The sequence below is a fragment of the Grampus griseus genome (assembly GCF_964374135.1).
Source record: "Grampus griseus genome assembly, chromosome: 7".
Taxonomy (NCBI): Eukaryota; Metazoa; Chordata; class Mammalia; order Artiodactyla; family Delphinidae; genus Grampus; species Grampus griseus.
Window position 1 is genome coordinate 53,557,377 of NC_139001.1, and position 23,152 is coordinate 53,580,528.

General features: G+C 38.1%; 1 protein-coding gene across 15 annotated transcripts in view; it reads left to right on the top strand.

Moving 5' to 3' along the window:
- Nucleotides 1–22,760, top strand: part of ZNF385B (zinc finger protein 385B) — a 143,513-nt gene extending 120,753 nt beyond the window's left edge. For 11 of the 15 annotated variants that reach the window (XM_082658470.1, XM_082658467.1, XM_082658469.1 and 8 more), the window contains 5 exons: nucleotides 17,970–18,215; nucleotides 18,990–19,168; nucleotides 19,746–19,847; nucleotides 21,046–21,102; nucleotides 21,275–22,744. In XM_082658470.1, coding sequence (XP_082514596.1) covers nucleotides 17,970–18,215; nucleotides 18,990–19,168; nucleotides 19,746–19,847; nucleotides 21,046–21,102; nucleotides 21,275–21,493 — 803 coding nt within the window. In that variant the 3' untranslated portion in view covers nucleotides 21,494–22,744. Of the gene's footprint in view, nucleotides 1–17,969; nucleotides 18,216–18,989; nucleotides 19,169–19,745; nucleotides 19,848–21,045; nucleotides 21,103–21,274 lie in introns of all 15 variants that reach the window. The other 4 variants (XM_082658465.1, XM_082658466.1, XR_014296995.1 and 1 more) reach the window with 3 other exon arrangements.
- Nucleotides 22,761–23,152: the final 392 nt, after the last annotated feature.

Genomic DNA, 23,152 nt, shown 5'->3' on the forward strand with positions numbered 1-23,152 from the left:
GTACATATTTATTGAGCCCTCTCTGGATAGGGGCTTGATAGCCCCCTCATGCTAGGCACTGGGTATATGATAGTGAACCAGGCAGACTTGGGCTTTGCCCTCATGAGAGCATATTGTCTGGAAGGGTAATACTGAACAAATGATGACAAGGTTGATGAAAAGAAGGGCACGCTGACCTAGTCTGGGAATGAAGGGAAGGCTTAAGCAGGGGATTTAAGCTCTCTCTACCTAGAGGGAAAGAAGATGTTAGCCAGGCAAACAAAGGCTCTGGTTTAGGGATGGAGGGGAAGAGGATTCTCATCAGAAGGACCAGTACCCCATAACTTGAGATGTGAAAGACTGCCCTGTTTAAACACCTGAACCAATGAAAGGACACTTGGGGACAAGTAAAGGAATTTAGGATGTTGGTAAGGATGTGGTTGAAATGATGGCTAGGGACAGAAATGAAGGCAGAATGAAGTGATGGGTATAAACACAGAGATTCTTAACATCTTTTCGTGCCACGTATTCCTGTGGCTGACTAGTGAAGCCTATTCTCTGAATGGTGTTTTTACATCTGTAAAATGAAATTTATAGTTTTACAAAGAATTCCAACCAGTTCTCAATCTTTGTTATGATATGGTAATATAGCAATAATGCATTTAATAAGATCTAACAGGTCTAATATCTGCCATAACTTTGAAGTGTTGACAAACATAAACAGTATTTTAACCTTTCTATAACAACTGTAATATCTGACGAAAATATCTGACTTCTGTGGGTGACAAAGTTAAATGTACTACCAAGACTGCTGTAGTTTGTTGCCTTCATTTATAATTGAAGGAATATGATGCATTTCGATAAGAAATAAATGAAAATATTTATATTTTTTATCATCCAAGTTCATGGATCCTGTGAACTCATGGACCCCTTGGAAGTCCACAGACCCCAGGTTAAAAACTCCTGTTTAGTATGAGAGGATAATGGGTTTTTTTTTTTTTCTCTGTTCTCCATAGACTATGTTACTTGCATAATAGCTTCTTCTAATGACTTGATGAGGTTTATATACCTTGGGGCACAGGACGGATGGGAAAGAAACTCGTAGCCATTTGTTTTGTATTATGGTTGGGAGGCTCACAGTCTGCAATACAATGTCATATCTCGTTCTTGTTCAGTTTTCTCATGGTCACAGTCATAAGTCCCCACGTTGCAGTATCCCTAAGGGACCTCATATGATGAGACAACCCAGGCAAACCCCTTTGGAGGCCCAGGCCTCTTGAATTAATCTCACTTTTTAAAGGAGACTTTCTGTGGTCAACAGACTTTCTCCTGCAACCTATAGGTCTCAAATATAAAGCTGGCTTTGACAACTTTGCAGTAAAGCAGCATGTTGAATTTAAGTACAAATGCTAGATTCAAAATGTAAAAGTATGATTGCCTTTTAGCAATATATTTTTAAAGGGTTAGTAGTTTTCTTACACCTGAGCAGTCCAGCGGCTGAATGTCTGCATAGTGTCATTAGGGCAGGCAGTACCCAGTTAGGTCCATAAAGAGTAAAAGCCCATCTCCCTATCTCCCTGGAAGCAGCCTGAGGCAATAAACTTGTTGGCTGACAGTAATTTTTAAATATTTTCTCCATTAGATAAAGATATATTTTTTTAGATGAGAGACTCAGTTTCCTCAATACCTCTCAGGCTGACCTTTCCATTGACAGTGTGAGCGTCACCCTGCCTGGAGCATCAAAGCTAAACCCTTAAGTCTGCATCTAGAGAGGAAGAAGGTGGGAGGAGCAGAATTCACATGTTTCCCTTGTACCTTGTGAATGTTTCCTCTGTGAAGGGCCATTAGTTTAGAAGAAAAAGAACCTGCTCCTCATTCCACCTAGAAAATTAGTTTTTAATCTTATTCCTGGCTTTTGAATCGCTACTGGACCTACTCCCTGAGGGATTTGATTTGAGTGACATGAGTTACTTACTCTATTTTCCATAATAAAGCTGCCTCAGAAATAACGGTTTCTCATCTCTTGGTGACAAATCAGAAAAGGGGCAATTTTTCAACCTGAAGAAGTTGAAATATGATTTCTCTATTGTACAAGTCAAATGGCTGGAAAACTATACAAAATAGGAGAAAGCTGTTCGTTAGATTCAAGCTCTAGCAAACAAGCCCTCTTTTGTGCTTGCTTAGAAGTGACAAGTTCACTAATGTCAGTGCCAGCTCACTGATACAGAGTGTAGGCTGCCAGTTTCCAACATGGAGATATTTGGAGATGCCACTGTTTTATCTGAGTATGAGACTGGCAGCTTCTGCTCTCCAACAAAGTGGCACAAGGGACAGTGGGGCAGTTGTCATGTGGTACTCAGACAGGGAGGGCAATGACTGTCATTTCACTGGGCTACAAAAATTACTGCAGGGTGTAGCCCAATGGCGAGAATCTGATTGACTTAGGCTTTCATATGGAAAGGGCAGGGATACCCTAGGTCAGGATTGAGACTGGCAGAAAATTATAGAACAGGACCTGTTTTGAACTTACGAAATTAGTCACCTGACTTTCATGGGTCCTAAGTTACTTAAAATAAATAAGCTTTTTTGTTTTTTTCACGTAAGGGCATACAGATTCTGATTCAGTAGAGTCACTTTCATTTAGAGATAATTTCCCCTGCTTCCAGGAGTAGTCTGAAGGCCAAGATATGAAAATTAGACATCAAAATAGTTAATTAGGAATTAGCAAGCTTCATGGTGATAAACCATGCTTGCAGAGACAGGGTTTCTGGAATCTGGCTAGAGGCATGGTAACATGGCATTGGATGGGAAGGGCCCACCAGCATCAAACTGGCCCAATGTATAATATTTTAGTGCTCTGAGAATTTCAAAAAGTAGCTTTAATTTCCATGTTGCTCCTTGACTTCTTGATGTTTCTGGGATTGTCATGCAAGTCCTTTGCTTTGTTTTCCACACCTGCAAAATGGCATAAGCCATATAGAGAATTTTTTCCATTTCCAAAGTGGTCCAGCAATTCACCCTCAAGTGGGGCATTGAGATCAAACATTTTCCAACAAGAAGTCCTGTGACTATCAAAGCAAGTGAGCTAAATAGCAGGTGTTGTGAGATAAGTCAGACAATATTATACTATGTGGGTAACTCTTGGGGACACTTGGAATTACATCAAGTCTAAATGAGGCATCTAGTTGGAGGAAGCCTAAATGGGTGACTAAAGGACTTCCAGTATACTGGGTCAGTCTCAGGCCACCTGCTAAAGGTTATGTGCCTTGGGGATTTGGGTTGGTCATGAATGGTATCATCACTAAGGTCCAAAGCCTGCATAATGACACCTTCAGTGATGGACATCTGTTATCTAAAGGGTGGGGAAAATTAAATAATACCACAAGACATAGTACTTGGAATTTCTTGAAGAACATTATTGCATAACTATATCGATTGTGTAATTGTTGATAACTCAGATGAATATAGTACATGTAATTTGTTACTGACTGCTTACAACATTGGTCAGGTGGGTTGTTGGGCTACAAACCTCTGATGAGTTTCCAAACATAAAACCCATGAGAAACATTGCCAGAGACCAGGACATCAGTTAAGTTGCAAAGAGGACTGGCTATACTTTTGTGATATTTGTGTTTTCACATATACTTTAGATTTTCTGGGAAAGGTACATGCTTAATATTTATATGTAAGTTTGTATAGGATTCTTAGTAAAGGAGATAATGAAATCCATAGATTTGTTCATTTTATCAAACCTCAAAATAGTGGACCTGGCAAAAAGGAATGTGTTTGTTGTTATGCCTCTGTCCTAGTATACTTCAAGGAGATGTCATTCTTAAGAGAATTGTTTCAACCTCAAAAGACATTAAATATTGATTGCTTGCATATATATATATATATATATATATATATATAATCTTTGGAAACAATAATACAAGTATTTTACATAATCAACAGATGAAATCTATTTATCTATCTGTTCTACCTATATTCATTTTACTAGTTATGATTCAGCTATTAACAGTGAATTTTTCTAGTATTTTTACTTGTGAGGCTAGAAAGCACGGCAATGAATTGAACATTCCTTATTTCAACAAATTTATTGCCCACCTATGGTTTTCTGTATACTGGGCCCCAAATTGAATTAAGATATTTTTCTAGGATGCAAGAATATCTCTATCCTGGTAATAAATTACCAGTATAAAATGTGTGAAAGTGTGAAAAAATTATAGTTAATGTAAGATCAAAATATAATTATATGAAAAGGATTATTGAGAACATAGAGCAGGGAAGGAGGGGGAAAGAGTTGGAGAGTAGACTAGAAGTAACAAGACCTATAAAGAAGTTTTATGATAATCCAGGGAGAATAAATGAGGGCCCGAAGTGAGGCAGTGGGCACATGGTAGATGCTGAATAAATGTCTGCTGGATGAAGATGTGAATAAGACTGGTAGAAGAGGTATTTAGAAGATAGTATCAATTTAGAAGATAGTATCAATAAACTTTGGTCATTCATTAATGACCAAAGGAGGGAAGAATAAAAGAGGGAAGAATTCAAGAGTCTTTGCTGACAATTCTAATACACAACTGTAATGTCATCAATTGATATGGGGACTGCTTGGACGGGTGCTGCTGGAGCAGCTCATCCATTCAGTATCAGGCATGTTGAGTTTGAAATACCCAGGAAATATCTAGAAACAGATGTCCCACAGACTGTTAGGGAAAAGGGGGTCTTGAGTCTGTGAGTAAGGTAGAGATTTCACCTGTCGATTTCGGAATCTATGTCAAGGTAGTAGAGGAAGTCATTGGAGTGAATTAGATCACATAATGCTCAAGAAGAGGACAAGAAGTGACCTTGAGGAATGCCAACACTTAGGGGCAGACAGAAGAATAGGAGCTGTTGAACAGATCCTGGAATGAGCTGTTCTTGAGGCTGAAGGAGAACCAGGGAAGGGCAGAGTTGTGGACATCAAGTGGGGAGAGCATTTCAGGAAGGAACTTGTGCCCAGTGCAAGAGAAGACTGAAGGGAGACCCCTGGCTTTTGCCGGAGGGTAAGGATGGACAGGAAGAGAGGAAGTGGAAAGGGCCACCTCACAGGACCACTTCAAATTCAGCGCCAATGAGAAGGCAAATGGAAAGTTCCAGGAGTGAACCAAGTTAGGGAATGACTTTGGAACATGGAAGTTTTAGCATTTTGTAAACAGAAAGGACCCTGTAGAAACAAAGTAGTTAGAGCTATAGGAAAGATAGACAAGATTTAAAAGATAGAGAGTCCAGGTGGAAGTAGATACCTTTTCCTCAGAGATGCAAACAAAATAGGTACAGAGGGAAGACACTGTAACATCAGTGGTAAACTCATCGAGCTTCCCCATTTCTCTCAGAAATAGGAGACCAGACATTTGCTCATGAGAGATTTGCAGTATTAATAGTGGACTTAAGAAAAAGGGTAAAACTTCCATGGGGAAGCTGCCTTTGTATATTTCCCTTGTACTATCACTGTTTTCCCACTTGTCTGATTTATTGACCTGTTCTCCAGGTATATAACTTTTTCACTGTATATGTTTCTAATTAAGCAAATCTAATCTGTAAGTTTACAGAATTTAAAAATAAGTGTGTGTGGTTATTGCATTACCAAAAGAGCTCTGCTTTCAAAAACATCTTTTAAATGGTGCATTCAAATTATTACTAAATTTTCCAAGATCTTTTTGCACATCACCTTCCAAGAAAACATCTAATAAATAAAGGGAGGCAAAATAATCTGAACATTATCTGCAATATAGTTCTTTTCTTCCTACTCACTTAACAGGTGCAGTCCTGTTAGACTACAAATGAATCCTCCTTTCTTTGTGCATCCACTGATATAGCGATGATGCTCTAGCGTCTGTACATCTCTAATTACATTTTGCTTTGAAAAGAACTCCAAGGTACGAAACTGGCTTATTCATCTTGCAGCTCACGTGCTGCTGCTTTATTTTCCCCCTGCAAATTCATTGCCTATCTTAGTAGAATTCTACCTTAAACGTTAAAATATCTGTCATCAGTTAGTGGTTTCTATCACTTGTACTGTGTCAAAGTGTAGATAAGGAGGAGACAAGTGAGGCAAAGGCTTAAGAAGTCTTCTGCAGCACACGAGTTGACATACACACAGGTTTGCAGTATTTCTTTGTCTGGTGCAGAGCCCCATGGGCTTTTCAGCTTCATTCCTTGCAAGACCACACTAAGAAAGTAGGTCCTCTGGGGACTTCCCTGGTGTTCCAGTGGTTAAGAATCTGCCTTCCAATGCAGGGGACGTGGGTTCGATCCCTGGTCAGGGAACTAAGATCCCACGTGCTGCTGGGCAACTAAGCCTGTGCGCTCTAGAGCCCACGTGCCACAACTACAGAGCCCACATGCCACAACTAGAGGGAAGCCCACACACCTCAACGGAAAGATCCCGGGTGCAGCAACCGAAGACTCTAAAAAAATAATAATAATGGTAGATTTTTTAAAAAAAGGTAGGTAGGTCCTCTGACTGACACCCATTAATTTCCAATTACTGAGAAAGTAGGAAGATAAAGCAGAAGAGAATGATTTCAGAATTCCATATCAAAGTAAACTAACTTGCTTTAATGAGCGTTGAGCAGTAATCTGGGCATTGCTTTGTTTTTTGAAATAATAATAAGATGCTAGATAAGGTGCTTGCAAAAAAAGGAAAGAATATGACCAGCAGTCCTTTCACAGCATGTCTCTGTTGCCTAATCCTTTTAGTACAATACTAAGTATAAAAACAAAAATTATTGTAAAAACTGACAAGCAGTATCCTTCAGTGACCTCAGAAAGCACAAAATATGATTCTCTTGAAATTGTAGCCTTGGTTTCCTGAGCACTTTTCTCATGTTTTGGAACTCCTTTGATATTCTGGAACGCTTATCTTGGAAAGACGTTGGTAGGTGTCAGTGAACAAGGCTCATAGTTTTTCGAAAACTCTCTGACAAATGGTAGATGACTACACAATAAACGGAAAACCTGCTGCATTTTCACTGAAAGCAAAATACACATATTAAAACTCTATTCAAAATTTATGTCTTTTAAAACCATAATGATAAAAATAATATACAAATGAATGAATAATATTGCTCCTAAAAAAATAAAAATTATAATCATTGCTTTAGGGCCTGGTGTGTGAGCTCAGATTGTCCAGTTGTGGTGATTTACTTGTAAAGACTGGTACACATTTTTTTTTCAGTCAAAAGACATGGATTTAGATATCCACAGCCCCTGAGTATGGAACAGAACCCATGACCTTGATCTCATTAGCATTAACTGTGAGTCACTTGAGCTTAGGCCCCCAAACTATTACCTTTCGTTGTGTCATCCACCTGAAGCCCTTGCCTCACCTTTACCATCTTCTTGGTTCTTAGAGCCCGAGGAGAAAATGGTAGTATTCTGCACATTTTCAGATGAAGGCACCAATCACTTAAGTCACTTGCTTGAGGTTTATTAGTCAGGAATGGAATTACGCATAGCCAAGTTTTCCTGGCTGAGAGACCAGGAAGTTTGGTTACCATCCTAAATACCATTATCTCTAATCTCAGTGAATGATACCACCACCATTCACCAAGTGCCCATGGCAAAACTTTGGTAGTAATCCTTGATTCCTCTCTTTCTCTGACACCCCACATCTAATCAGTCAGTAAGTCTGGTTGTTTCTACCCACAGATATATCCTGAGTGTACTGCTCAGTTTTCTACTTCCACCCTGGTCCAAGCCACCATCGGCTCCCTGTGGACAGCTACATTAGGCTCCAAACTCATCTCCATGTGCTTATTCTTGCACAAGCTCTTCTCCACATAGCAGTCAAAATGATCTTATGAAAACATGACTCAGATCACCTCTCTCTTCTGCTCAGAAATCACAGATCATATCCAAATTTCTCTCATGCTTCACCAGACCTTATGTGATCTCGGCCCTGGTCAGCACCTTCACCGCACAGCCTGCATTCACCCTCTTCCCACTCACCTTGATCTTGCTTGTTTCATTTCAAGGTTTTTGTACTTGCTATGCTTTCTTCCTGGAATGCTCTTCTTCCCAGAATTCCTGTTATTTCATTCAAGTGTCTGTCAAATATTACCTCTTCAGACAGGCTTGAACTGACTCTATTACCATGCCATGCTTTATTTTTCTTCTTAGCACACTTAATACTATGAGACTCTCTCTCTCTCTCTCTCTCTCTATATATATATATATATACACACACATATATACACACACACATATATATGTATGTATTACACACATATATCATATATATGTATATATGATATATACATATATGTATATATTATACACATATAATTTTATATGATTATATATAATATGTAAAATATAAACATGTTTTATACATGCTTATATATTTTTAACATATATTTTATAAATGTATATATAACAAAAGCATATGTGTATATGTGTAAATATACATATATACTTTTCTGCCTTTCCCACTAGATAATTAATTTCATTGAGTCAAAGATTTGCTATATATTATACACATATATTTTCACCTCTAACTTCAGAGCCTAGAATAGTGTATACCACATCACAGGTATGCAATAATTATTAAATTTGTTGCAGAGATAGATGGCTATTTCCTTATGATATATTCTTAGATGGGACTTACTTGGTGAAATGGTATGAACTTCACATATGTCTCAGAATGGTTATGCTGCTTTACACTCCCGTCAAGCAGGTGCTATATCTTATCTTCCCCTCGCTTATAATTTTTAAATCTTTGCCATTTCTCAGTGGCAGAAGATGATACCTATTAGTAGTTGTAATTTGTACAGCTTGATAAGTCAAGACATGTGTTATCAAAAGCAAAAATGCAAGGAAATTTTTACTTCACATAGAGAATCAGAGACCTTCTTTGTTGGGACATTAGCCAAGAAGTGAGAACTCAAAGAAGAAAAAACACCTAAGCCAATTTTTGCTTGAAATGCCTTCTTTAAAAGCTATTGTCTTTTGCTTTCCTAGGTTACATGCAAAGTTGCAACCTTAAAGAAACTGTATTAAAACATTTATTTGTCGGGTTCTCAGCAAGTTTTGCCTATAATGTGCTATGCTTTGTATGGCATCATTTAACAAAGATATACAAAGGTAATACCATCCACTCAGCTTTATTCCACAGTGTCAGGCCTTCAAGAAAGTATCACTGAGATTGAGCATTCTTAGTCTCTACTCCCTCAAAACAGAAGAGCAATAAGAAGCACTGGCTCAGGATTCAGAAGACTGTATTTGAATCCATGCTCTACCATTTAGTAATTCAGTGACCTGTGGGAAGTAACTTAATCTGTCCAAGCCTTGGTTGTTTTTCTTTTTGAACAATTGTAGTTACAATACATTTTGAGAGAGAAAAGCATACCACTATCTGGGAGATGATTTGTAATACATGTATCTGACAAAGGACTCTTGTTTGGACTATATAAAGAATTCCTATAAATCAATAAGAAAAAAGCTGAGAATCTGCTTTTTAAAAAATGGGCGAAAAATTTGACCAAGCGCTTCACAAAAGACGATATACAATTAACCTATAAAAATATGCAAAGGTGTTTCATATCATTAGTCATTAGGGAAATACAAAATAAAACCAAAATAAGGTACCACCACAACTCCACCAGAACTGCTAAAATCAAAAGGACTGAAAACACTGATACTACTTGTTAGAGCAAATGTGGAACAATTGGTATTCTCACACATTGCTGGTAGAAATATAAATCAGTACTACCATTTTGGAAAACTCTTCAGAATCTACTAAAGATATATATATCTATATAGACATAGATATAGATAACATAAATGAGTATCTATGTCTACCAAAAACATGTATAAGAATATTTATAGTAGCATTACTCAAAATAGCCAAAAACTGAAACCTTTCAAATGCTCATCAATAGTAAAGTAGATAAATAAATTGTGGCATAGTCATACAATGTATACTATCCAGCCATTAGGAAAAAATACAAACTTCTATGTGCAACAATATGGATGAATCTCATAGACATAATGTTGTGTGAAAGAAGCCAGGCATAAAATAATATATACTGGGTGATTCCATTTATATGAAGTTCAAAAATAGGCAAAACTGATCTAAACTGATAGCAATAAGAATGGTGGTTATCTTTGAGAAGAGGGGGAGTATCAACTGATTGGGGGTTCAATGGAGTCTACTCGGGTGGTAGAAACATTCTATATCTTTAAATCTTATATATCAGTATCTTATATCTTCTTTATATCTATGTTTACACAGATGTATACATATGTATAAATTCATTAAAATGTATGTACCTTACAGTATATAAGTTATACCTCAATAAAAAAGAAACAGGGCTTCCCTGGTGGCGCAGTGGTTGAGAGTCCGCCTGCCGATGCAGGGGACACGGGTTCGTGCCCCGATCTGGGAAGATCCCACATGCCGCGGAGCGGCTGGGCCCGTGAGCCATGGCCGCTGGGCCTGCGTGTCTGGAGCCTGTGCTCCACAACGGGCGAGGCCGCAACAGTGAGAGCCCCGCGTACCGCAAAAATAAATAAATAAATAAATAAAAAGGTACAGATAGTAAAATGTCTACCTCATTACAGTGTATGAAAAATAAGTGAGATAATGAATATAAGTTCTTACCATACTGCTTGGTCTATAGTGAGTATTCAATTAGTGTTAGCTATTAATTTGTGATTATTATTGCTGCTTTTACTATCACTCGAAGATATAACTGCCTGGAGCAGCTATTTGGCCTTTTTTTTGTTGTTCTACATAAAAGCAAACTTCTTTTTTTGCGGTTTGCGCGCCTCTCACTGTTGTGGCCTCTCCCGTTGCGGAGCACATGCTCCGGACGCGTAGGCCCAGCGGCCATGGCTCACGGGCCCAGCCGCTCCGCGGCATGTGGGATCCTCCCAGACCGGAGCACGAACCCGTGTCCCCTGTTTCGGCAGGCGGACTCTCAACCACTGCACCACCAGGGAAGCCCGAAAGCAAACTTCTTGAAATAAGGATCGAGCCCCTGAATTCAGCTTCTAAGAACCATGCTCCAACCAACTTAACAGTATTAGTTGTGTATACAGACGTAGAAAACAAACTAATGGTTCCCAAAGGGGAAAAGGGGGGATAAACTAGGAGTTTGAGATTAACATATACACACTACTATATGTAAAATAGATAACCAATGAGGACCTACTGTCCAGCACAAGGAACTATACTCAATATTTTGTAATAACCTATAAGGGAAAAGAATCTGAAAAGGAATAGATATATATGTATGTATAACTGAATCACTTTGCTGGACACCTGAAACTAACACAGCATTGTAAATCAACTATACTTGAATAGAATACACACACACACACGTATATATATTAGTTGTGTATAAAAGGAAGCTTGTTATTATGGTAAAGTTTACTTATCTAGTGTAAAAATTTTAACTTCCAAAAATGCATTTAGTTCAAGGGTTTTGTTCCCTTTTAGAATTAAGAATTTTTTAAAAAATTACTTTGAAACACAAATCATCATTAATCTTATGAAAAGGTATTCAAATCTGTTTAGTATAAAAATAAATGTAAATCAAACTGGCAGTGAGATATTGTATTACATCTGTCAGATTGGCAAAAACAATGGACGTTTAGGCTGGTAAAGGTACAGGGAAGCCAGCAATCTCTTACAAAGCTCTAAGAGTATTAACTTGTATAACCATCTGGAGGGCAATTTGGCAGTGTGCATCACAAGCTCAAAAATGTACATGCTTTCTGATCCAGCAATTTCTCCTCAAAGTTTAGGTCCTGAGGAAACTATCAGACAAGTATACAGAGATGTCTGTACACAATGTTGTTTATATAAATGGTTTATTGAATATATGTGAATTCAGCAGAGTACAAACATGATTGCCTATATACTCTGTTGAATCTTCCCTTCTCATTCCTCAAAGACACTGTCAGATATCAGAAAGTCCAGTCTTATTTGAAACTTTAGGCTCTTACCTAGTTGCATACTCCCTTCCTCCTGGCTCAGGTTGGACCACGGGAAGAGGCATAACCTGCCCTTTCTTTCTTCCCCATCATATCATTTCTGATTCTTGCCCTTTCCAATTTTTAGGGATAGGAGAAGTAATTGGGAGGGGGGAGGGCAAATGTTGTTGTACGTAAGAACAATCATTGATGGTTTCTGCATGATAGGTGTCCAGATGCTTCTCAAGGACCATGTGTAAGGTCTTCATGTGGTTCTTCCAATCCTTCCTCAGTCCCCACCACTCCTCAGGCTCTTGCTGCCAGGGTCCTGGTCATCAGCCTTCTTGTGTCTGTACCAATAACATGGTTCAAGCCTGGCCACCTTTCAAGATGTCCTGTTGACCCAAAGAAAACCCATTCGGCCATGCCAAACTGAGGTTGCAGGTTCTTTGAGTTCTAACAATTCCTAGCCCCATCTCTCTCCAACCTTCCTTTCCTCTACCTCACCTAGTATGAGGGGCAGATCACCAAGGCCTGAAGTTGTCTGACGGGGGAATGAAATGGAGGCAATAGAAGTCCCACTCAGTATCTTTTTAACATTAGTAAAAGTGCAAACCAGAAATAACCCAAACATCAAAAGATTTGTTGAATAAATTATAGTACATCCATATAAGTAAATATCATTTGGTTTTATAAATCATGATCCAATTCTATCTACATTTATTGACATGGAAAGATATTCTTGATTTATTGCTAAGCAACAAATATTAGTTACAGAATATTATGTTTCTGTCTATTCATATATACTCTTGTTTAAAAAATAGTGTGGAGTAATAGATATCAAAACATAATCATTCCAGGTCAAGGATTGGCAAACTACTACCTGCAGGCTAAATCTAGCCTGCTGCCTATTTTTTGTAAAAAGAGTTTATTGAATCACATGTGCAAGTGGCTGCTTTCCTGCTGTAATACCAAAGTTCAGTACAAAGTTGAAACAGAGACAGTATGGCATACAAAGCCCACTATATTTACCATCCGGTGCTTTGCAGAAAAAGTTTGTTGACTTTTATTTTAGATGATAGAATCATGGGTGATTTTAATTTTTTTAAATGTTTGTCTGACTTTATTTTCTATATCAAGCATAAATTTATTGTATAAAATATGTATCTGTTAGTAAACTGTTGAAACCTGATTAGAAAAGACTTCTTATATTGATAACATTAAGTGAAGAGTAAACTTCATAAGTGAAATCAAAATTTGATTATAGCTTCCAAAGTTCTACTTCAAAATAAGATCTCTGATGTGGTTAGAATATTATTTTAATTGTTTTTAAAGTTAAGACCTATCAATGGACATGACTCTTCTATTTACCAACAGGATTAGTTTCTGAAAACTGCTTTCAGACTCCTGGCATGTTCTTTTCATCTTCTGTGATAGAGTATTAGTGCTCTGAGGCTGTATTTGAGTGAAATAGAGCTAATAAGCTGGGTTTATTTGAGTAAAATTTTTGGAGTAAAAAATAAGAGTGACACATAAATATTGAAAATGGACTTCCTTCACCTGGTTTATCAACTAGATATGAAAACAGTTCCAAAAAGAGAGCTTTTCAAAATGTTTAGCGCTTTGGAAAATAAGTGAGTCAGAGTGGGACCTCCCAAGAAGGCTACTTTGAAGAACTAAATTCACTTGGATGAATAAATTATGGATATTTGTTACAAAGGGCAATTCTGATGTAGCTTAGCAAATTTTGCTTCAAAATCCTGTCGGATGAAACCTTAGAAAAGGTGTTTGAGTAATCAGGAAATAATTAAGACTCTCAGAAGACCTGCTGATTTTCATTAGGTGAGGGAATACTTGAAAATGGAATTCATATTAACCAGAAGTTCCAGGTGACATGCATCTTTATTAAAAGAAACAGAAGTAAACAGTACATTAATTAAATTTTCAAATACACACAATAAGAAGGCTTTAAAAATGCCAGTAAGGGAAGAGAAATAATATAATGGACTTTGATAAAAATATCAAACAATTAAAATGAGAAATAATAAAATTAGGCTTTGATGCTTGTAAGTTTACAGATCCAGAAAGAATGCCACAGTTTAAATAAATTATTGCATCAGAGACTTTCCTGATTTTAGGATCAGTCTTATTGACTATCTAGTATCAATCCAGTAGCAGAATTACCTGCATATGATGGAGCCATTTACACATTTCCAAAGTCAAAATGCGTTCCCAATATTCTCAAAGATTAAGACTCTGACCTATCCAGGGCATAAAAACCAAAACATAATTTATCTAAATGTTAAATCATGTAAATCTTAATCACTCCACACCTCTTAATATTTTTTAAAAGGAAACCGGCTACCCTTAGTATCTACTTTAACAGTTTTAAAATATTCTCTGCCTTCTGACTCAGTCCATCTTTATAATAGTATCTCCCATTAAACCTGTTGCCATCTTCTATCCTCACCTACCAGGTATTCACCAGCAAACCCCAAGCTTTCTAACACCTAAGCCTTTCCTCACGTGTCCACTTCTAGCTATTCACTTCCTACTCCTTTTCACCCTATTCTATACTTATCTAAATCTGATCTTCAAAACCCATCTTCATAACCTAGACAGAATGCTACGTCCTTTATGAAAAATGTCTTTCTTCCTAACCAAAAGTAATTACTTCCAATTCTATGCCCTCGTGCCTCTTGCCAGTTTCTGTAATAAATCAGAGATCTCTGAATGACTATCCATTTCCTCTGCTAAACTATTACTTTCTTAAAGTCTACACATACTTTATTTATTATCCTCTTCGGTGTCTAGCACATTGTCATCAATTAGCATATTATTAATATGCATTTGTTAATGAGTGAATGACCTCTTTTGAAAAGGAAATGTAAAAAGGAAATCTGTGTATTTTTTCTTAAAGAAATAGGGATATAGAGAAAAAGATACAACTCTGTCCATCTCAATGTAACCTGAATCAGATGATTGTTGAATAGTGTAGGTATTTTCATTTAAGGCAAATATGCTTTAAAACTAAACTATAATAGTAAAACAAAGCAACAACTTTTTCACATCTCCAGGTGACTAATGTATGCCTTTTATAATGTTAATGCCATATGAAGTCCTCTCTTTGTGCAGGGAGATTAATACATTACATGGTGAATATTTAGAGAAAATATCATGCTCACTTATGCTACTTACTAATCTGTGGGACATTATTTAATATTGATGAGCCTCAGTTTCCACATTTTTAAGGTAAGAATAATCGTTGTCAGCCTTATCTTTTTCACAAGTTTTTTGAAACTTTTTCACAAGTCATAAGTTGTAAGAGATAAAAAGATAATGTAAGTGATAGCACTTTGTAAATTATAAAATTCTATATAAGAGTATAAGAGAGAGATCAACATAAGGATATTAAAATAATGATATGAGTAAAAGACTGAGTGAGTAAATATCTAAAACATGTCAGATTCTTCAGATCGAATTTATATAAAATATGAAATGCTTGAAGCCAGGAAGGATTTTGCTATGCAATAACTTAAGATTCCATCACAAAAATCTGAGCAATTCCATAGGGGCAAATCTTAAGATTACTGAATTATTTTGCTGCTTTGTGATTTCTATAAAATTGCAGATTCAGTCTGAGGGATCCTTATAGATAAGAGAGTACCAGGCCTGAAATAATCTTCAATCTAATTTACTTACTACTACCATTTAGGAAGAATGATTTTACTTCTTTCTCTCATACTATTGAGGTCAGTTTAGTAAAAGTCTGAGATCTTTTCCATCATACTTTGTGGCATCCTGAAGTTTTAAAAAACTTGCTGAAAAGGAATATAGATTGTGAAAACCAAGGATTAAAAGGGATCTGAATATTCCTTTATTCCAAACACCACCCAGACCTGGAATTCATCTATAGTATCCCTGCTATGTTCAGTCTTGACATGGATGGATCCAGCTTGGAAAAAGGGATGGAAATCAACTGCTGATCCCTGAAATTAAGTAAAAATATGATCTCCCCTCACTTTTGATGTGTGTGAAAGCGTTGGTTTGCCCCACATAGAGAAGAGACACACAGAACCTCACTGCTGTTTCCCTCGTCATTCCTTCCCTCTTGGTCATCCAGGTCCATGGTACATGGTTCCAAATTAGCTAGGGCAATTAACAAACAAATTTTCAGTTTTAATTCCCTTTCTCTCTTTTTTTTTCTTCTTTTAATTAATTAATTTATTATTTTTGGCTGCATTGGGTCTTCATTACTGCACGTGGGCTTTCTCTAGTTGTGGTGAGCAGGGGCTACTCTTCGGTGCGGTGCGCAGGCTTCTCATTGCGGTGGCTTCTCTTGTCGCAGAGCATGGGCTCTAGGCGCGCCGGCTTCAGTAGTTGTGGCATGTGGGCTCGGTAGTTGTGGCTCATGGGCTCTAGAACTCAGGCTCAGTAGCTGTGGCACACGGGCTTAGTTGCTCTGCGGCATGTGGGATCTTCCCAGACCAGTGAGTGAACCTGTGTACCCTGCACTGGCAGGCAGATTCTTCACCACTTTGCCACCAGGGAAGTACCCCTTTCTGTCTTTTTTTTTTTTTTTTTTTTTTTTTGCGGTACGCGGGCCTCTCACTGTTGTGGCCTCTCCTGTTGCAGAGCACAGGCTCCGGACGCGCAGGCTCAGCGGCCATGGCTCACGGGCCCAGCCGCTCCGCGGCATGTGGGATCTTCCCGGACCGGGGCACGAACCCGTGTCCCCTGCATCGGCAGGCGGACTCTCAACCACTGTGCCACCAGGGAAGCTCCCCCTTTCTGTCTTAATGAGAGTTTATCAGCATACCTACAGACATTTTCTAAGAGCAAGGCTCTACTAGGATTAAACTTGTGATGGATTTTGCAGTTGCCCTAGAAGTTCCAGCTTCTTTCCCAAAGGAGCCACTGAACAGAGCCTGTCTTGAATAGCAGGTGAACTGTGAAGTGTTAGATTCTGTTAAAGTCACCGTGACCCCTCTTAGAGCCTGCACATGGGCCTCAAGGATTATAAACATTTAGTAGCTACATGATCAAAATGCCAAGATGTCTGTAAATGATTTGGCTAATCCTCATATTGTGCTTGTGGTTAATGTCATTATTTAAAACTTATGATTCAGACTGGCAGTAATTAATAAGTATAATGAATGGAATCTTTAAATCTTGTATTTTGGATAAATCGTATTGCCATTCAAAGAGCAGCAAAAACTTAACTAATCATAACCAAAATTAACCATGTTTCTTCCCTCGCCTCTGCCCTACACCTGAAGGTTAAAATTTAACCTGGTGTAAAATTGAATTTTAACTTTATGTTCATGTCATAATTAAAATATGAGTAGTCAAATGAAACCTACCATTACATGTCTTATTTCATGTTACCATCATATCATTTAATCAGATTGGAAGGTAGCTGGTTTCCCTATCTATTAAAGGCACATAATTTACAACTCAGGGATATCAGACAGAAAGTTACCTGCTGCAAGTGGGAGAACAAAGTCATTTTTCGTGAGTCATCATGATCTTGGGGTGACCTGATACAGAAACCGATGCCATGGAGTTCTTTTTCAATCAAGCTCAATGAACTAAAATCTGCGCTGGAAAAAAATGCTACACATAGAAAACAAACTCATGGTTACCAAAGGGGAAAGGGGGGTCAGGGAGAGATATATTAGGAGGTTGGGATTAACATATACACACTACTACATATAAAATAGATAACCAACAAGGACCTACTGTAGAGCACAGGGAACTCTACTCAATATTCAGTAATAACCTATATGGGAAAAGAATCTGAAAAAGAATGGATACATGTATATGTATAACTGAATCACTTTGCTATACACCTGAAACTAACACAACACTGTATTGATAAATCAACTATACTCCAATATAAAATAAAAATTAAAAAAAACACTACACCTAGAAATCAGATTTCTATTTTTAATTCCTTTACATCAATTTGTCTGTGTCTATATGGTATATGAGGCCTTAACATTCTCTCTCTGTGTCTCTCTTAGAAGATAAAGGGAAGTTGAAAGTCAGCAGTTCCAGTCAGGCATCAAGCTCTGAAGGTGGCTCATTTCTCCTCAAACCTGGTACAACACCCCTGCCACCCGGAGCAGCCACTTCTCCCTCCAAGAGCACAAATGGAGCTCCTGGTACTGTTTCTGAATCAGAAGAAGAAAAAGCCAAAAAATTACTTTATTGTTCACTATGCAAAGTGGCTGTGAACTCCCTGTCACAGCTAGAGGCACACAACACAGGTTAGCATCTATCGTTTAAATTTAAATAATGTTTATAACAAGATTCACCTTTTCTCATCAGAATACCTTATCTTTTGTTGTTCAAACATTAGGTTTCTTCAGTCTTCTCTACTTTTTTGATTCAAAGGAGTGATTTTAAGAAATGTACGATATAACAACTTTAGAAACAGCAAGGCAAAAGTAGGTTGGGGATAAAACTTGTTCTGTTCTTTATTTTCTCAAAAGCATCTAGTACTTCCCAAAACTCATTATTATGAAGTGACAGAAATGAAGACAAATATCTATGCACAATGTTCACTGCAACACACTTCTAAGAGAAAAAAATGGAAACAACCTCATATTTCCTCAGTAGGGAAATGTTGAGCAAATTATAGTCTCAATATGATAGAATATATTACTCAGCCATTAAAGTGTAATTATAAGAAAATATGTATATGATTTGATATGTGAAATTTTTGGGATATTTAATTAGCGTGATCCCAATTTTGAAAATACACTTTTCAGTATACCAAAAAAAAGAAGCTAAAAGGATAACAGTGGTTATCTCTGGGTGGTGAAAACAGAGGTAATGTTTGTTTTCTTATGCTTCTCTATATTTTCTTTATTATATACTCATGGATTCCCATTTTTTTACAGTGAAAATGTGTTAAATCTATAATCAGCATTAAAACCATCATTAAAAAAGTCTTGGGAAGTTCAGCCTGAAGATAAACTTTTCAAGAGCTTCATATAGTTCGTAAATAGCTATTTAATATGTGTTTCTTTCTGTCTTAGGATCTAAACACAAGACAATGGTTGAAGCTCGTAATGGGGCTGGTCCAATTAAGTCCTATCCTAGACCTGGATCAAGATTAAAGATGCAGAATGGCAGTAAGGGGTCAGGACTACAGAACAAGACATTTCATTGTGAAATCTGTGATGTTCATGTGAATTCAGAAATTCAGCTCAAACAGGTAATGTATCCTGAACTAGTAGTCAGTGTCGCTTGGGGTCACCCTTTGACTATGTATCTCCTAATCTATATAATGGTTCTCACTTTGCTCACAGTTAAATTTCTTAACTTTATAGGATGCCTGTGGTATACAACATACAGGTGCTATGTGGAAGAAAAAGTACCAAATATCTGTGCACCTACTATTACTATATGTCAGACTCTAGGCTTGGTGTTAGAGACCAATGAGCACAGCAGTCACCTGGAGCTTACAGTCGAGCAGGAACTTCTAAGATAGTAAATGTTCAGCCTGTCTTCCAAGGACCCAAAATCTGCTTAGGGAGACAGATTCATCAGTCACGGTGATAATACCAGGCAACGTCAGAGGAGTTCTATAGAGAAAGGAAAGGGAGAGAGGTGTTACAATAGAGTGGGAAGCAAGTCTTAACTTAGAGGGTGTGGTGCTCTTACCCACACCACCATGGAACCATGGACCTAGAACTGGGAATGGAGGAACCAACTACCTCTGTCTAGGAAATGTATTTTACATGGCATAAAACTCACATGTGGATTCAGCTAATGCATCAAACTTCTTTCAGCACATTTCTAGCAGAAGGCATAAGGATCGAGTTGCAGGGAAACCACTGAAGCCGAAGTACAGCCCTTACAATAAACTCCAGCGGAGCCCAAGCATTTTAGCAGTAAGTTCACTTCGCCTACTTGTCTATTTTGTGGGGCAGCCTTGCTGGCTGGGGCAGGCACTGTGGGTAAGGAGGGCCTAGGGTCTAACTGGTCCTGAAAGGGTTTTGAACTTAGATAGCCCTCATAGAGAGAAGCTTTAGAATAAACTTAGTCCCTGCGGGAGGACACCTTGAAGAAAGTTTCCTTAGAAAAAAAGAAACTGAACCTCTTTAAGGGCTAATACCTTACTCTTCACCAGGACCTTTTCAAGAGATTCCCTTCTTCAGCATATACAGAAAAGTAAAGGCTCAGGAACAAGGGCAATGATGCCTGAGGAATCTTGGAACATGTTAAACCTGGGGAAAGGGATTGCTTTCCAAACACAAAATCCATCTATTTAATATCCTCCTCCTTTCTGGGGTGTTCCCCGCACCTCTTTCTCTCTCTTTCTCCAATAAGTACAGTGGCTGTGTGTATTCCTCTCTCTTTCCCTGTCTAGTAGGCATGTTGATAGTCAGCCTGTCTTACCTGCTCTCAAAATGTGCTATTTTCAGTTTCTTGGTAAAAACATTAAGGGCCTCCACCAATAGATGTCATATAAATACCCAGATGGATGGATTTCCTAGTCTCCCTGGGACTCAGCCCAGCGTGGTGTTCTGCTGAGGTTGAAAGCTGGGATTGGCCAGCTGAAGGCGATACTGACATTACCTCCAGTTTTTCCAAAGCTCAGTCGATGCTGCATGCAGGCATTTTACGCATTAAGCAAATCCAGCTTGCAAAACTCCTGATTGCAAAAGAGAGGGATTAAGGATTGATTTCTTACTTCACAGGAAGATTCCACCTTGGGATTCCTTTTAAATAGAGAAAGTTTCTAGCCCATTTACAATCATTGCCAATGACAAATTTGAGTCAGCTGCAGTTTTTCAAGTAATACTTTTTAAGTGGCCAGAGAGGTGTAAACTGACTTTGTTTTCATGACTGTTCATGGGTCCCCAAGGTCCCAAACTCCAGTTACCTAACCCAATGCGGCTTTTTAAGAGGTGAAGTAAAGGGTAATGCATATTCTCCAAAAAGCCTCTTTGTGTTTTAAAACAAGTCATTAGTTTGAATTGAGCTCCATAATCTAAGCAGGAAACCTGGGTGTGTTTGTTTTTTCCTTGTGAGCAGCAGCATAGAATACTTTCAGTATCTATTCAGAGAGGCTTTCCTCTGTCCTAGTGCCCAGGGGCAAGGACCACCAGAAAAGAGTTGAAATGGAAACAAATCAAAGAAAAAGTATGCCAAGAACCTTTGAAACCAGCGTGAAAATAATCATGTCTTGACTTCTGAGAGTTAAGATTTTTACATTTTGACTTCTGAATGTCGCTCTTTTACTTATGAAAATATCTGTGTTGCTGTTATTCAAAACAATCTCCCCACCCCACTCCTGGTTTTCTCCCTCTATTAGGCAAAACTTGCATTCCAGAAGGATATGATGAAGCCTTTGGCCCCGGCCTTCCTGTCCTCGCCCCTGGCAGCGGCGGCGGCAGTGTCCTCCGCGCTGTCACTGCCACCCCGGCCGTCGGCCTCGCTCTTCCAGGCTCCAGCCATCCCTCCTGCTCTGCTGAGGCCCGGCCACGGCCCCATCCGCGCCACTCCCGCCTCCATCCTCTTCGCCCCGTACTAATGTCTGCAAGCCCCCAGACGGTTGAGGCCAGTAGGAAAGTAGAGCAGGAAAGCCAAAAGGATTCAGCAGTTTGAGCATTTGGTGTTGCAGTGACCCTCCCAACTGCAAAATGCAGGGTACCACCTGAGCCCCAACTCCAAAGAGTAAGTCGCTAGATTCGAGAGTGTTTTTTGGGGCCGCTCCTATAATTTCAGAATCTGAGCAAGCAGAAGCTTTATCTCCCTAGTCCCTCCCCCTGCCCTACCCCATACAATTTGTGTATCTGAGATATTTAGTTTCTTGCAAATGTATTGGTCAGAAATATATATATATATACATATATATATACATATATATATATACACATATATATCATTTTCTGACTATTTTTCTGTGGGTGTGATCTGGCTTAGAAACAATATGGAATATCTTCCTGACAGACTTGAAAACTAGGGTCTTCCTCACACGTCTGTAAATAATCCTGGAATCCAACTGGGCACATTCTAGTGTGGAACAAAAATAGATGAACACAAGTGCTTACTTGTGGATACCATCTTACCAACGGATCACAGCGTTTTCTTTTTGGTGTACTATTGTTGACAGGGATTGTGTACTGTTTTAGACCCAAGTACTGTTGTATCCTGTGTAGTACTAGATCTGTATCTCTTGTCTGAATTAAACATTTTTAGTTGCTGTGTAAATGTTAGGAAGCAAAGTAGCTTTGAATTTTCTCTTTAAGAGAGCAAAAGATAACGTATTTTCTTTATTTTACATTTTATTTGGTGATATTTAAACGAAATAGAAAGCCATATAACATAGCTCTAATTACTACCTGTCTGCTATTTTTGTTTAACTTATTTTGTAGCTTCCTCACCAGTTTGAGTTGCTAAGCAAATGTATAAAACAGAAAAAGAGCTTCCTAAATTGCACATTTTTGCACCTCTTGTGCGTTCAGCAAGAAGACAATGAATCCATGTATTTCTACATCATTATCTTCTTCATTTTTAACGTGTTTTCATTTGTAATGATGCTACATAATTTTGTGGCTCCCTAATGCAATAATGTACAGAAGATAAAAAAAATTTATAATTGAACAATCTGTCTTTCTGTTCACTGAATCTGTTGCAGGTCATGCTCCCATGCCCCCGTTTCTAAGCTGATATCAACAGGACTGGAATGTTTGTCATATCAGGGGCAAGAGGTATAAGACAGCAAAATAGAGTGAACTCTTTTAGAGCATCTATATCTGCAGTCTGTAAATGGTAAAATGTCTGTGTATTTTTTTAAATGTACCTTTTCAATAAAAGTACAAAAAATAAAAATCTGTTTGTATTTTCAAAGTTATTTTCTCTTGAGACACCTCCAATCTGAAATCATCTGAAGGCTTTTCAGTAGGTGCAAAGATTGCTTCTTACATATTTAGCATTTTCAGTTCTTATTTGCAGCATATTTATTTGTCATGTTTATTCATTACTGTTCACAGCATCTGCATGAAGCAAGACTTTACTGCTGTTTTCTCTGAATCTCTAAGAAGTTGAACCAAAGTTGTGAGTGTGGCCCAAAATCACAGTAGCGGTCTACCAAAAATTGTGACACAATTTTTAAACACTCTGTGGGTCTTCTAAATTCCTAACTCATCTTTTATTTGTGTCCAATGCAATAATGATCTCCTTTTAGAGG